The 15,442-nt window shown below is 36.4% G+C and overlaps 2 protein-coding genes across 13 annotated transcripts in view; one reads left to right on the plus strand and one right to left on the minus strand.

Annotated features, from left to right (window-relative positions):
• The window catches only part of LOC149958979 (CUGBP Elav-like family member 1), a 570,682-nt gene that overhangs the window by 138,720 nt on the left and 416,520 nt on the right, over nt 1–15,442 (plus strand). The window lies entirely within an intron of this gene.
• LOC149958980 (uncharacterized) lies at nt 7,374–10,214 on the minus strand. The gene is made up of 9 exons (XM_090165259.1): nt 9,982–10,214; nt 9,823–9,923; nt 9,457–9,765; nt 9,194–9,403; nt 9,031–9,141; nt 8,785–8,927; nt 8,584–8,725; nt 8,010–8,099; nt 7,374–7,949 (listed from the first exon to the last, which is right to left on the minus strand). Exons 1-9 carry the CDS (start codon nt 10,212–10,214, stop codon nt 7,414–7,416), a joined length of 1,875 nt encoding a protein of 624 aa, XP_090021385.1. The 3' UTR covers nt 7,374–7,413.

Genomic DNA, 15,442 nt, shown 5'->3' on the forward strand with positions numbered 1-15,442 from the left:
AAGATAAATAATTTCAGAGTATAAAAAGGGAAAACCGTATAATAGTAAGACCATATTTAGAAAGTTCACCATCTGAATTGTATTGGAAGTGACTCCGAGGAACCTTAAAATGTAAGTAGGAATACTCAGTGATAATTCTTAACTTTGTCTTAATGTATTTATTTTATAGGAATTGTTCATTTCCTGTGTCTGCTGACAAAGGGTTAATCGTTTATGCAGATGAAACCATCTACTGCGGTCTATTGGATTTAACAAAGGGTATCAAACTAACAGAAGCGGAACTTCAAGAGCTATGGACAAAGAAAGATGCTATTGAAGCTTATTTCAATAACGAAGCTGAAACTTCGTGGGTTTTCACAGGTTCTGAAACCAAACGGTTTTCGGTTCATAGATTTGCCGAACAAAAGGTTTTAGATGTTAGACAAATGTACCATAGTTACGGAGTAAACTATGGAAAACTATTACCGACTAAAGAGGGGGTAGCTTTCGCTCAATCTTCTTGGTTGAATTTCCTCGACCAGTACGAGTCTATTCAGAAGTGTTTAAAGCAAATCAAGGAAATAAAGGAGGCGATGACTAACGTTGTAATTAAACAATTACACGAAGCTCTTAAGAAAGCGTGCAATGGCTGCCAAATTGATCATCCATCTCAACTCCAGCATGATTGTATCATGACGGATTATTCTAAGCGTGTAGATTTGCATTTTTATGAAATAATTATGTCGGTAGATTGTGAAAATATTATTGAAATGTTTACTATTCGCTGTGAATTGTCAAAAGAAATTTTAAATAATATAATGTCACTAATAATATGCAATGCTAAAAACTTGTTAAAAAACTAATAAAATTGATTGCACTAATGCTCCGATTCTCATTAACCATTATGGATTTAAGCTTACAACATCCAATGAATGGGCTTGTAGCCGGGTCCACCCAATGCGGAAAGTCATTCCTGGTGGGACGGTTGATTCAACATAAGAAGACCTGTATATGCCCTCCTCCGGAGAGGATAATATGGTGTTATACCGAGTATCAGCCGAAACTATTTCAATCAATATTAGAACACACACCTTCAGTCGAGTTTCACGAAGGGTTACTCGATGTTAATATATTAAACCCGCAAATTAGGAATTTAGTTATTTTAGACGATTTATTATGCGAGATATCTAATAATAAAGATGTAACTAATTTATTTATTCGTGGATCTCATCACAGAAACACCTCCGTACTAATTTTAATGCAAAACCTTTATTATCCTGGAAAAGAAATAAGAACTTTAAATTTAAATGCTCATTATCTATTTATTTTTAAATCACCACGAGATAAATCAACAATTTATCATCTCGCGAGGCAGATATCTCCAACCAATAGCAAATACGTTATTGATGCGTTTCAACAAGCTACGTCACGGAAATTTGGGTATTTATTAGTTGACTTGAAACCTCACACCCCAGATCAGTATTTACTACGAACAGGTTTAATACCGGGTGAAGAATCGGCTGTCTTTATTCCAAAATGAAGTGTATTATAGAAGGGATTTTTTTTAGGGTTAATCGAGAGTGGATTATTAAAGAATTAGAAACTGAAGAATCGGAAGTGTTTACTTTCAAATCTCCATGCCCTTTCAAAGAGCTCTCAAACGAAGATAAAAGACAATGCAGATGGATATCTCATAACATTTGTCATCTTCGATGGGATGACGGCGAACGTCCTTACAGAACGAGACGTGACATTTGCAATCAGATAGCGGAAAAAGCGACTTCGTTTTTCACCAAAGGTTTAGAAAAAGCTGCAGTATTATCGACACTCCTCGGTGTTCCAGTAACTAACATCGAAGATACCGGTTGTCCTAAATTATCAGAACTAGAAGACGTTGAATTAGACTGTCCTTTCCATTCCGAAACTGTTCATTGCGCTTTAAGAAAGGCTAAGAAAATCTCTAAATGGATGTCTCAAAACGAGTTAAGAAAAACATAGACTTTCTACGTTTCCTAACATCCTGTAATCTAAATCAAAGAAAGACAGCTATTAAATACGCTAGCCAGGAAGCTATATTAGCCCTCGTTGAATGTTGTATAAATGTATTGCACGGAACAATTGAACTGTCAGAACATCATCGTAAGCGGTTAAAGAAACATAGCGCGGTTATACGAAACGTGTCGAAGAAGAACCCTTTATCAAAACGACGAAAGATTCTGGTACAAAAGGGTGGTTTTCTTCCATTTTTATTAGCGCCACTGCTATCTATCGTTAGCTCAGTCGCCGGAAGTGCAATAAGCCGAGCTATAAACCGATGATGGCTCGAAAAATGCTTCTAGTACCTGAAGATGTAATGGAGAGATTAAAAAACAATACACCTTCCAAAACAGAAGAAACACCTGAACTTCAAAAAGAGAAGACACTCGATGATGAAATGAAATCTATTCTAGATAATCCAGATTTAAACGAATCAGAGAAATTAGCATTATACAATCAAACTCTCCAACGACGGTTAACTTACGTACGTAAAGAGCAAATCTCTCCCGTTATTGAAAACTCTGAACGACCTAAAACTTGGTTCGCGCAAATATCTTATTCTCTACCTGCAACTTATGTTAGTGATGCAATTTCATTATACCGAGCGACTACGGAAGATCCGAGATATATTAGATGGACTAACTCAGGAGAGCTTTCTATTCGAGGACAAGTGATTGGAGGATCTAATATAATCGATCTTTTGTATGACGCTGTGAGAAAAACGCCTGGAACAGTGATTGATCCTATAGGAGTTACTGAGTTTTACGAGGGCATTCATAAGTCAAATATTTCAAAACGTTTAATTAAAAATCCTGTAAGATTGACACTGTTAAAAACATTCGCTGTATTTCATACACCACCAAGTAGTTCAATGTTATCATCATCTTCACCTAGTCCTCTAAGACCTTGGATACATACTAAATAAAATATATTAACCTGATAATTTTGTTCTCATTTCATAGTATAAGCCTACAATGGAAGGTTGTACAGAAACGGTCTCTTTAGGACTTTTAGCCTATTTATCACAATCATTTTCAAAATCACCGAAAATTATCACAGCTGTATTAATTATCATAGTTATTATAATATTAGAATTATTTAATTTCCTTTTTTGGCGTTACATGCCATTACATCAAAATATTACCCAATATGGAGAAAGAACTTGAGCAGATCTATACTAACCCCGCAGACCCAGGGTCATTCGCTGGAGTTCGAGCGCTCTATAATTCAGCTCGACATAAAGGTTTAAAGGTTTCATTGGAAAAAGTAAAACAATTTCTAATAAAGCAGGATACATATACGCTGCATAAACCTGCTAGAAGACGATTCAAACGAAATCGAACTATTGTTTATGGAATTGACGAACAGTGGCAAGCGGACTTGGCAGATTTTCAGAAGCTGTCTAAATATAATTCAGGATCTCGCTATGTATTATGTATTATCGACATATTTAGCAAATACGCTATGGCTGTAGAGGTTAAAAATAAGAAAGGTGTAACAATTTTAGAAGCGTTACGTAACGTTTTTGAAAAAGGCCGTCAACCGAAAAGAATTCAAAGTGATCATGGAAACGAATTTGTCTGTCAAGAAGTGCAGAGTGAATTACAACGAAGGAACATTAAATTTTTCGCTACCCGATCGGAAATGAAAGCGTCTATTATTGAAAGATTCATTAGAAGTTTTAAATCTCGTTTATATCGCTATTTCACGCAGAATAACACCCTTAAATATATCGACGTGTTAGATGATATTATAAACGCTTATAACAATAGTTATCACAGATCAATTAAATGTAAACCCGCGGAAGTTACTCTAGATAACTCTGCTAAAATATGGAAAAATCTTTACGGTTCGGTAAATTTTTCTCCTCCGTTAACATACGCGTTTGAAATTGGAGATATTTGTAGAATAAGTAGAAATTTATCAATTTTCGATAAGAAATATAACCCGAATTTTACTACAGAATTGTTTAAAATAGCTGAGAGACTACCACGTGACCCACCTGTATATAAGCTGATGGATTTAAATTCTAACCCCATTTTAGGAGTATTCTATCGAGAGGAGGTTCAGATTGTTGGTCGAGATTTAAAAGACTGTTACTTCATAATCGAAAAAGTAATAAAAAAGAGGAAAAAATCGGACGGCCGCGTAGAACTGTATGTCAAGTGGCAAGATTACGACCCTACATTTAATTCTTGGATACAAGAAGTGGATTTAAAATGAGTTTTTACGTAACGCTACCTTCAGATTCCTCGTCATTATATTACCAAGATAATAGCGTTGGTAAATTTCGAACGTATTTAGCTGAACCGTTAAGATTTGAGGAACAGTACGAAGTTGGGTTAGCGGAAATAAGCTATCCTCGGACATGGCATAACGTTCGAAAACCTAATCTATTGGTTATTAAAGACCCTCTCGAATATGATAAAATGACTGATAACCCTCTAGTTAAAGACCCTCTCGAATATGATAAAATAATTGAAGTTCCCGCGGGTTTTTATAAAACTCCGGAAGAACTATTACATGTTATGAACGTCCACAACCAAGAAGAAGATCAAGTTACATTCGCTTATTTAAATTATTCTAATCGAATTAAAGTTAAATTGCAACCGAAAATCAGAGCTGTAATTGGCCCCGATCTATCGATTTTACTAGGTTTTAAGGATAGAAGAGATAATGATTTCACCATTTTAAATTCAATGATAACCCCCTACCCAGTTGATATGAACGCTGGGTTACATTCCTTATTCGTTTATTCTGATCTGGTTGAAAATAGCGTTGTTGGGGATAGTTTAGCACCTCTATTAAGAATCATAAGCGTCGAAGAGAAAGCCGAGTCTAATGGGAAAACAACTACAAAAATATTTTCACAACCTCATTACCTACCAGTCGTGTGTAATAATATTAAGACTATAGAGATTAATATAACAGATGATTTAGGTGAGCCAATACAGTTTCATAGTGGAAAAGCTCACGTTGTATTACATTTTAAACCCCGTAAAATGTGGACTTCACTATAAACCTTTAATCATTCAGGACACACCCTCATTCTAGCTTAAGAGAGCGAACAGTTAACATCATGAGGTCTGAATATTCGCCTTCAAGAACTGATTATGAAAGTTACTATTTAAACCAGGTTGGTTTCGGTGGAATACCTGTATATAGAGGTTTAGCCGTGCAAAGAGGACATGGACTAGGAAATATATTATCTTCAGCGTTTAGATTCGCGGTACCTTTACTGAAGAAAGGCGCTTCTTACTTGGGGAAAAAACTTTTAAGTACCGGAGCGAAAGTAGCGACCGATGTTGTTAGCGGAGTCCCAATTAAAACAGCGCTTAAATCGCATTCTATTAACGCTGGAAGGGAAACTTTAGCTTCAGCAGCTGATGAAGCCATGAGACTAACATCTTCAGCTACGGATCATATTAAAAGAATGACGGGTTCCGGAAATAAAAGGAAACGAACTCAGTCGAAAAGTGCCATTTCAACAGCAGGCAGGATAGCGAAAGGACGGTTCCCTAAACGTTCCGATATATTCTCATAATGTCCCTTTTACACCCGCACTCAGTTGAGTGTATAAATTCCGAGCTAGATTTGTTTCAAGTACCTATGACACAATCTTCGATTATTGGTGGAGAATGGGTTGAGTATAATCCAATATCAAATATAGTTGATAACGCATCAATTACATTTTCTATCAACGGTAACTCTGAAACGTATATAGACCTTTCACAAACTTTGCTGCACGTTCGAGTTAAGGTAACTAAAGATAATGGTCAACTACCGCAACCCGCGGTACCAGGTGTTGCGGGTGGGGCCGCCGGAACTCCAGCCGACAATATCGCCCCCGAGAATTTGTTTCTTCATTCGCTTTTTAGCGACGTCCACGTATTTCTTAATGAAAGATCAGTAACACCTTCCAGTCAAAATTACGCTTATAAAAGTATGATACAAACTTTATTAACGTTCGGAGATTCTGCGAAAAAAAGTTATTTAACAAGTTCACTTTTCTATCGGGATACGCCTGGAAAGTTCGATTCATTTTTCGATAACGATGGTTTCTCTAAACGAGCGAGTTTAGCGCAAAAAGGGGCGATTGACTTGTTAGGCGTAGTCCATACTGATTTATGTCAACAACCACGCTTTTTATTAAATATGGTTGATTTGAAATTTAAATTCGATAAAAATAGAGCAGCTTTTTGCGTTCATTCCGACGTAAAATGTAAAGTGGAGATTTTATCAGCTTCCCTTTATCTGAGGAAAGTTAAAGTGATACCGGAACTATCGCTCGCTCAAGCCAAGGCGTTACAATATGGAACCGCTAAATATCCTGTAACTCGTTCGGAGTGCACCTCATTTTCTATACCCGCTGGTCTTATGGCTAGTGTGCAAGATCATTTATTTACCGGACAAGCACCTAAGAAAGTTGTTATCGGGTTTGTGGAACAAAAAGCGTTTCTAGGAGATTTGAAAAAATCTCCGTACAACTTTCAACATTTCGATTTATCAAGCATTGGATTGTACATTGACGGTAGCAGCGTCCCTCATAAGGCGTTATCTCTAAACTTTGAGGAAAATCTATATATTCAAGCGTATTGCAATCTTTTCATTCAAACTAATCAGTGGAACGTAGATGAAGGGAATCAGATAAGTCGGGAAGATTACCCTAACGGAAATTGTTTATTCGCGTACAATTTAACCTCGGATCTTAATAACAACGCTAATCACTTGCATCTTGTAAAAAACAGTAACCTGAGATTAGAATTAAAATTTGCAAAACCGTTACCGGAGACGATTTCCATTCTAATTTACGCTGAGTTTCAAAATTTGATTGAAATTGATAAAAATCGAACCGTGATTTTCGATTACAGTAATTAATGGATTCGCTACAGATAACTAAAATTCTTGAAAAAGATTTAAGTACTAAAAGTATATTTCAAGGCGTGTTCGCAGCTGACAAGCTACCTAAATACGTAAAAATATTCCCTTCTCTATTTATTGTAAATACCGATACGAGTGCTGAACCTGGAGAACACTGGGTTCTAATATATTTTTCTAAACATAAAAATTGTGAATTCATGGATTCCTTTGGAAACCCGCCAGATTATTTTAAATTTAATGACTTTATTGAACGAAACAGTAAAACTGTAACTTTTAATTCTAATCAATTACAGAGTAATTCTAGTAATACGTGTGGAGCATTCTGTATCTATTTTGCTATAAACAGGTGTAAAGGAATCGAAATGTATAACATTGTGTCTAGGTTTAAGAAAGATAAATATGTAAACGATAAAATGATTAAAGAGTTCATGTGCAAAATGTATTCAATAAAATAATTTTTTACAATTTATAGCAATAGCAGTTTTTTTTTTATATATACATAAATACAAGCATTCATTATAATTTTTCAATATCTTTATGACCGTGCGCTAATGTACGAACCCCGCAGGGTAGAATGTATCTCTTATCATCATTTGGTGATAAACAAAGTTTTCTAGTATTTAAAGTAAATAGTTCATGCTTGAAACTAGCTATACGCATCATCTCGGCTGACATGGTTTCTTGATTAAAAAGACAACGTTCATAGTCTTCGTGGCGGATGACGTTTCTAATAACGTTCATGGCAACACCCTTACAAACCTTTTTATGGTTTAAAATTGACTCTAAAGATTTCCCCAATCGCAACTCCTTTTCTATCTCTTCAGCGGTCTTAGACTCCCCGTACAATTTAATAGAATAAAGCTTTGGACGAAGTCCTACAAAGCTTTGAATTAACTGCGAATTTGTCTCGTCTTTAAAATAACCGAGAGCTTTTTTATTCTGATTAGAATGAAGGAAATGCGAAGGTGGATAATCAGAGAAGTCAAAGCGGTGTTTATGAACTTCAAAGTCTTTATAAACATCATCCGTCTTAATGTTGTACGTTAGACTGTCTGTAAATATTTTATATATTAGTACTATTTAAATAAAAAATGCATATTAAATTAAATTACCAGTGTCTGTAAATAATAGTGATGCTTTGTCCCCGTACGTATTTTTTATGAATCCATAATGGAACCGATACATGAGCTCCTTGGATAAATCTAGAATGGTGAATCCGGTAAATATAGGCCGGTTAAGAACAATTTTAGCTCTCTTCTTATGAGCGCCGGCTAACTCTTCATTAAAGATGGTAAAGTGTTCAAACTGCGGGGAACTTGTAACTTTTAACATTCTTTCTGGTTTATGAATCAACTCGAAATTTATATGCTTCCGTAAATTTTCCATTGTTTTTCTAAAGAATTAAATGAAGTAAGGGAAAAAACAGCAATAAATTATTTAAATTGATTTACCCGAAAACAGAGTTAACCATTAGTTTCCAGAAATTCTTTTCAAATGAACTCTTGGATAATTTCCTCTGTTCAGTGTTGAATCTAACATATTTTTCTAACCATTTTCCTTGAGTGAAGGTTAGAGCTCGATGAACCTTGGTTATTTTCAAACCTAATTCTACATAATATTTTAAATTGCGGTAATGTACTATGTATTTCTCTTTATTATTTAAATTAGGAAGAAGTTTTGGTAGACTTTGATTCTCCTTAATATTTAATTTTCCTAAGAGATCTTTGGAGTATGGAGATAGCATATCATGTGTAATAACTTTAGATTCCGCCGCTACTGGGAGATCGTTATGTAAGTCATGCAACTCTGGAGGATATTCAAGATCCACCTGCAAAGGAAACAATTCTTTAAAAATATAATTCAATAATTATAACACTTGTTATTTACCTCTAAAATGTATCCGTTTTCAACGTTATTGGGAATACTCAGAATATTTTCACAGAGTGTTTGCAAATCATCCTCCTGAACCCACTGGAAGTCGCCTAGCGGTAGTGGTTCACACATAACAGCACCGTACAAATTATTAGCATCTTCAATTAAGTTAAATTAAGTTAATTAATATAATTAAAATTAAAATAATTAAAATAAAAAAAAATAAAAAAAATTATATATTTTTTTAAAAATTTAAATTACCTAAATAGCATATATAACTGCTCTCTTTAGACGAATCATATGTGTCGGGCATATATTTGTTATTCGCTTCAGAATAACGAGTTGAGATCATTGAAACACCGCCTCGAATACCTAAAAATTCAATGTAAATACAAAAAATATTTAAAATATCAAAAAGCGTTACCCTTTTCAATAAATAAGTGTTGATCTATATCAAGTATGAGATCGAGGCGAACATCGGTCATCTTCAAAGCTGCTTGCCAGGCTAAACCTGGTGCGGTGTAAGCGTGAGCGGGATCTAATTTATAATGAGTTATAGATAATGTTCTAAAATTTTCAAAAACGTCGGCTAAGAGCAACGCATCGCTTTTCACATAGAGGTCGGTGTATTCCCCTACGAAAACCGAGGTTAAGAGATTTGAAATATTTATACTATAGTAATTTTACCTAATGTTTGAATATTAAACGCTGTCCAAACATTTTGGGCGTGTAAATAATCAGATTCTAAAATATTTTGATTTTTCAATGAACTGAAAAACGCTTCTCTAGGTGGCAGCATCGTCTCGTCAAATTTCTTTTCATCGTCCATATACTCGTACGGGTAGACTCCCTTCCGCAAAAGCAGTTGAACTTTATCACTTTCAAAATATTTCTTAACAATCTGAAATTTACTGGCTCCTTCCAAAACGAGATTAGATACTAGAGCATCGAGGCTATCGCTTAGAAATCGATAAGAGTCTAAAAACCGAAATCTCCCTAAAAATAATAATAAAATTACTGTTAAGGTTAAATCCATAATTAAATATATTTTACCTAGTTTGAGTGAAATATAATTTTCGCTAGTGGAAGGAATACAGTCAAGTGTCTGTTCCTTAAAATGACCAATCTCCTGACATATAAGATGTAAATCGTATCTATGAAGATTTATTATTATTAGGTTTATTTCCTGGATAATTAACTTAATAAATTCACCTGCTAAGGTTATGAAGGAAAATAGGGATAAATTCTGGAACTTTCTTTTGAAGATTACAGAGGTTATGCGCTGGCCCCCTATATTTACCGCTGAAATGACAATGATCTCGAACAGCGGGCATATTTCCCTGATTTAGCTGTTTCTGACAAATGTAGCAATGCGTAGCAGCTTGAAACTGTTCCTCCTCCTCCGGGGTAATAATCATTGGTACATTGGTCTCAATGAGTTCCATCAACTCCTTCTCTAATTCTAGAATAGACTCCAGAAATCTTCGAGTTGCATCTTGACCTCGATAGCAATCGGTTCGAACAGGTACACCTATAAGTCTTCTCTTATAATATATCTAAAAGGGAATTTTGCCAAATAATTTACCGTTAGGTCCAACAAGCACCCACGAATACGCGCAGCTGATGTGCATGTTTACTTTGCTGGTATTTAAATCGGGATCTAGATCACATCCTTGAACTCTCGGTAGGATTGCTTCAAAATCGGCGTAAAATACATACTGCACCTAATAATTTCATTTCATTAAGAGTTAAATTAAATAATTTTTATTTTTACTTTTTCCGTCCACTCATATTTATCAAAATAAAGCGTCTTCTTCTTGGTAGGGAAAACTGTTTTTTGGACGCCGTGGGTGACGCATTCTTCGATATGCGCATCACGTCGCTGTTCAGCGTTGTTTCCGCTGAATCGGTGAAGACACATTCTAATGCAGAAAATAATTAGTAGATTGCAAACTAATATATTGGAAACTAAATTACCTGCAATAATAACTTGTATTTCTGTGTTTTGTTAGATGCTGTAGCAGTTTTCCTAGGTCTCGTATAAGACAGTAATGTCTATTCCCATCGTCAATATCTTTAGTTTCATCGGTGATGTATAGCAAATCAACCTCCCTTTCCTCACCACACTTGTTAGCGCTTACGTAAAGGGGGAATATATCTCCCGAGAAGCCAAAAACAGATATTGATAAATTATTCATTAATTCAAATTTTTTAAGTTCCATAGTGTTTAATTTGAAAGGAAAAGATATGCCACTGGTATCAAGTTCATTTTCATAAGGTCTATATTTGGTAACACGGTGAGGGTTTTGAGTCCAAGGAACTGGGTGAAGTTTAGCTAGAATTGACCAGAGAAAACATTTCTCATCATTTTCGTTTCTAATATTAAGAATCGCACGACGTTGAGATAGTTTTTCAGGTAGTTCCATATACGATGACCCCCGTAACGGCTGGTAAGATGCTACATTTAATTCTACATACAGAATACGATCAATTACCCAACCCGATCCTATCAAAAATATAATGTTTTAGTTCAAAATATAACTTTTATATTTAGTACATATACCTGTCGCTTCAAAGTTTTCCGCTGCTGACTGTATTGTTTCAATGCAGTCGTCCAGCTGGTTTTCAATGACATCGAGCGTTAATGTTGTTTGCATAGTGCTCCGGAAGTAGGGTCGTACTTCCGCTCTTTGCTCCATACCTCCTAAGGGTCTCATATAAACCGATCTTACGAGTAGGAACCACTTAATTCCACGTTTACTAGCCAGTCTTTCTACTAAAAATTTACGGAAAGCGGCTCGGTAACGTCCAATAAACATCCCCGCATCAATATCATAATCTTCGGCATTGTAACGGATAGAGGCTAGCGTATCATTCAAAGCCTGAACCATACTTGGGGATGCTGGTGGTGTTTCATCAAGTATTGGTGAGGCGGGAACAGGTGATGGTGTTAGAATGTCTGGTAAAGCTGATGTAGATGGCTGTGTACGGGTAGATTCCAGTTGAATGCCTTGAAGCAAACTAGGTGACGGTGGACGGGTTGGTGATGGCGAACGTTGCATTGGCGACGGTGTGCGAGACAGGTCCATGGGTTCGGAAGGGCCGGGTGCGTTCAAGTCATGAGTTCGTTGATGGCTCTTGAAATTTTCCAATCTAGCAACAGTCTTACCACATACTTCACAGACAAACTTATGTCTATCACCGTGCACTTCTCTAACATGCCGATTTAAGGGGGACTTGGTAGCGAAACTTTTCGCGCACGTAGGACATGTATACTGAGCTTTAGGCATATTGAATATAGCTACCGCAGTTAACCGTGGAATGACCTCCCACAACCCTATACAACCCCTTTTATAGTATATTCAAGTATCATTTGAGAACGATACGTTTCTCATACTTAAACTTGAAATATTCGTTTGAAATACTCGTGAGATAGATTCAAGTGACAATCATATTTAAGTACTACAATGATATTAAAATGAAGTTTAAAAATATTTCCATTCTACTTTAACAACGAATATTCCATGACGTCAAAACACTCTAAAATTTAAATTAACCGCGCCTCCCGGGGAATCCGCGCGCGCCGCCTAGGTTATCACTTTTTACATCATTTCAACTTATTTCGTACGATAAAACGCAATAAGATATACGTTCAAGTGTCTTTCAAGATAAGCAGATATAAATGAACAAGCTGGCCTGAACACAATATGTTGATATGTGGGAAAACAAATCGTCGCGAGAAATATCATAAATACATTGACTTTTCGATGATTTTACCCCCCTTTCACCCTTAAATCCCGGATCTCGATCCCGAACCTAAACCTGAACCTGGGACTGACGGGTCGACCTCACTTTCCTTCTACTAACTTCATCCTAGACCGTGTCCTAACTGCAGATATGGCCGCGTTTATTGGGCCAACAAAACCTGGGAAAACCGACCGCGTGTATCAAGCAATAAAGTCATCGGGCCGACGCTTGATTAGCTTATCTAGAGTTTCTTTTGTAACAATAAAACGGAACGTGGCAATTTCCCCCGTTGCCATGACGTTTCGCGTTCTCCGTTTTCAGTTGCCATGGAAACGAAGGTACCACTTTTACGACCATCGTTTTCTTTAGATAAATTTATATGGCTTTTTTTCCCCAAGTTTTAAATTAAAAATAATTACTTCGGTAGTGCTAAAAAGAGTCGCTAGAGGGAGGTAGTTTACGGCGCCTGGTCCCGTTTCGGAGACCATCTAATTTAATAAGACGGATCCCCGAGCGTAATTCCGCGGAAGTAGCGAGTGCTTTTTTACTACTATTTTACAAGTCCCAAGTCGCTCGTATAGATGGCGCTAGGAGTAGGTCTCTCGTTTTTTCCTCCTCCTTCAGTAAACGGATTTGAGAACGGAAAAACCTTAGTATTTCACCTCTTCCAGCTAACTTAGGGGGAAGGTACGATTATAGCCACTTTTAGACTTTTCTTCCGCCCCTGGTGACTAAGTTTTGCAACTAGATGGAAGGGGTGAAAATCGTTAGCGCCCCCCAACGGTCATTCGCGAAAAAAGCTACAAAGTCGTTTTAAGAGAACCAAAAAAAAACATACTTAGGATAAAATAAATAAGTATATTTTTTTACTGAGTTTTAGGCTTAGATTTTTAATTTCCTAGAAAATTAATCAAAAAGTAATGAGTACGTGTTACGGCTGTTACTCTGATTCTGAAGGGAGAATTGGACTATAGGTGGTTTCTTTTCGCTTGTTCCGGGATTTCGGAGTAGGGTAAGAGTAACGCTATGACGTCATTTTACTCTGATTCTGAAGGGAGAATTGGACTATAGGTGGTTTCTTTTCGCTTGTTCCGGGATTTCGGAGTAGGGTAAGAGTAACGCTACGACGTCATTTTACTCCGATTCTGTGGAGGCGAATAGTTTGAGTCAGAGTAAAAACGTTCCTCCAAAATGGCTGCCTGTGACCTTTTTAGCGGATAAATTTTGGCTAGCAGATGACGTGATTTACCATTTTTTCGTATAGAGAAAAAGGTAAAATCGTAAAAAAAAGTCCAGTAAAAAAATTTATCTGTGGTTTCATATCGGTTTTTAAGTACTTCTATGATACGTATCACCATAAATAAATTCATAACTTTACCACCTTTACCATTTTTATATGGGAGTGGCGGAGATTCTGTGCAACGTAGAATTTTAAAAATATAATTAAACGAAGATGCACACGCCTTCAGCAACAAGCGGGGTTTTTTGCTTATAAACAGTAGGTTTTATTGAAAAATAAAAATTAGGTAGTGGAAAGTATAGTTCAAGGCACCTGTATATCACTAAATATGCTAGCGTGTGTCTCGTCAAGGACAGTTGATACAGGGACGAGAAAGTGTATTGGCGGCCTCTGTTGGAACATATCACCTTAAACGACCTAAACGCAATGAGAGTTAGTTGTAAACAAAAAAATGGCGGTCATGTAATTTTAGCGGTTCTTGACGAGGCTTATTTTTTTACGCTCGTAGTTTTATTTTTGATTTAACATAAAAATGGTAAAAACTAACTATAATAATACTGTCCATGGTGAACCACGTCTTAACAATGGCCGTGGTTTGTTTACATCTAACTCCAAGTGAGTATGAAGACGTTTAAAATCGAATTTTTCTCCCTGCTTTCTCGTCCCTTGGTCTCGTACGACAAAAAAAAACAGCTCGTGACCTTGAGAATAATGTAAATAAAAATACCCGGTCGTCATAGAAACCATCGCCCAAAAAGAAACGAATAAAAAAATTAGTGTATCTCGTGTCGGCGAGTCATATTTCGAACTGCCTTGATTCTCGGAGGAACGAGATTCTTCAAATGAGTGCAATAAAGCTTACGTAGAGAATAAAAAGAATGTTTTCAAGGAAAGGTATTTTTTGAAGCCCAGATAGATTTGTGTGGGACCTTAATATCAGCTACTTGGAAATAGAGAGCAACCTCTACCCCCCGTTTGGGGGTCCTACGTAAAGGGGACGACTTTTAGAATAACACCCCCCCCCCCTTAAAAATGTGTAGCAATTGGAGAGAATAGTTGATTTTATAAAATGTCTTTACGCTTGTCCAACTTGTTGAAATGTTGCTCTGGAATACTTCAGCCAATGCCTAAGAATGAGTTCATAAACTCTTTAGTGGGAGAGAAAACGAATCCACTGCTGAAGCGGGGAGGCAACATTTCAACAAGATGGCCAAGGTTATTTTATAAAAAGAACCATTATATTGCAAATTAATACTTAAATGTCATAAAACATGAAAAAATCAGTGTTATCAAAACAAATCAATAAAAATGCAATTTAAATCAAATCAATCAATTTTTTTAGATTTTATTTTTCAAAAAATCAATAACCCTTTAATTTTAAATCTATAAACTGAGTTGCACTTGGTTTTCGACTATCATTGCTAAATTTCGACGTCTTTAGATATCAAACTGCCGGCAGCCCATCAGCTCCTTCTGCAAGTTCTCTCCCCACTGGTTTAAGGGGTTTTCCCCCGAGTTCTTCGGTTTCCCCTTCCATAAAAACTTGTCGAGGTTAACGGTAATAGTTAGTGTAGGGAGCTGTTGGCTCATTCTCGTGGTATGCAGGGCTTGCCACCACCCTCCTACGCATTGTAACCCGGCCACCTGAATTAATGACTTCAAAAGTCGCTTTATGACTTGGGCCTA

This window comes from Leiobunum rupestre, chromosome 2, assembly GCF_980474605.1.
Source record: "Leiobunum rupestre chromosome 2, qqLeiRupe1.1.hap1, whole genome shotgun sequence".
In the NCBI taxonomy this organism is placed as follows: Eukaryota; Metazoa; Arthropoda; class Arachnida; order Opiliones; family Sclerosomatidae; genus Leiobunum; species Leiobunum rupestre.

What these genes read in the sequence shown, in the direction of transcription:
- LOC149958980 (XM_090165259.1), bottom strand. Translation starts at nt 10,214, where the DNA reads ATGGAACTCATTGAGACCAATGTACCAATGATTATTACCCCGGAGGAG. An exon ending in GTTTAATATTCAAACATTAG is followed by an intron (nt 9,404 to 9,456) that starts GTAAAATTACTA and finishes CGGTTTTCGTAG; the next exon opens with GGGAATACACCGACCTCTAT. An exon ending in ACTATTATTTACAGACACTG is followed by an intron (nt 7,950 to 8,009) that starts GTAATTTAATTT and finishes AAATATTTACAG; the next exon opens with ACAGTCTAACGTACAACATT.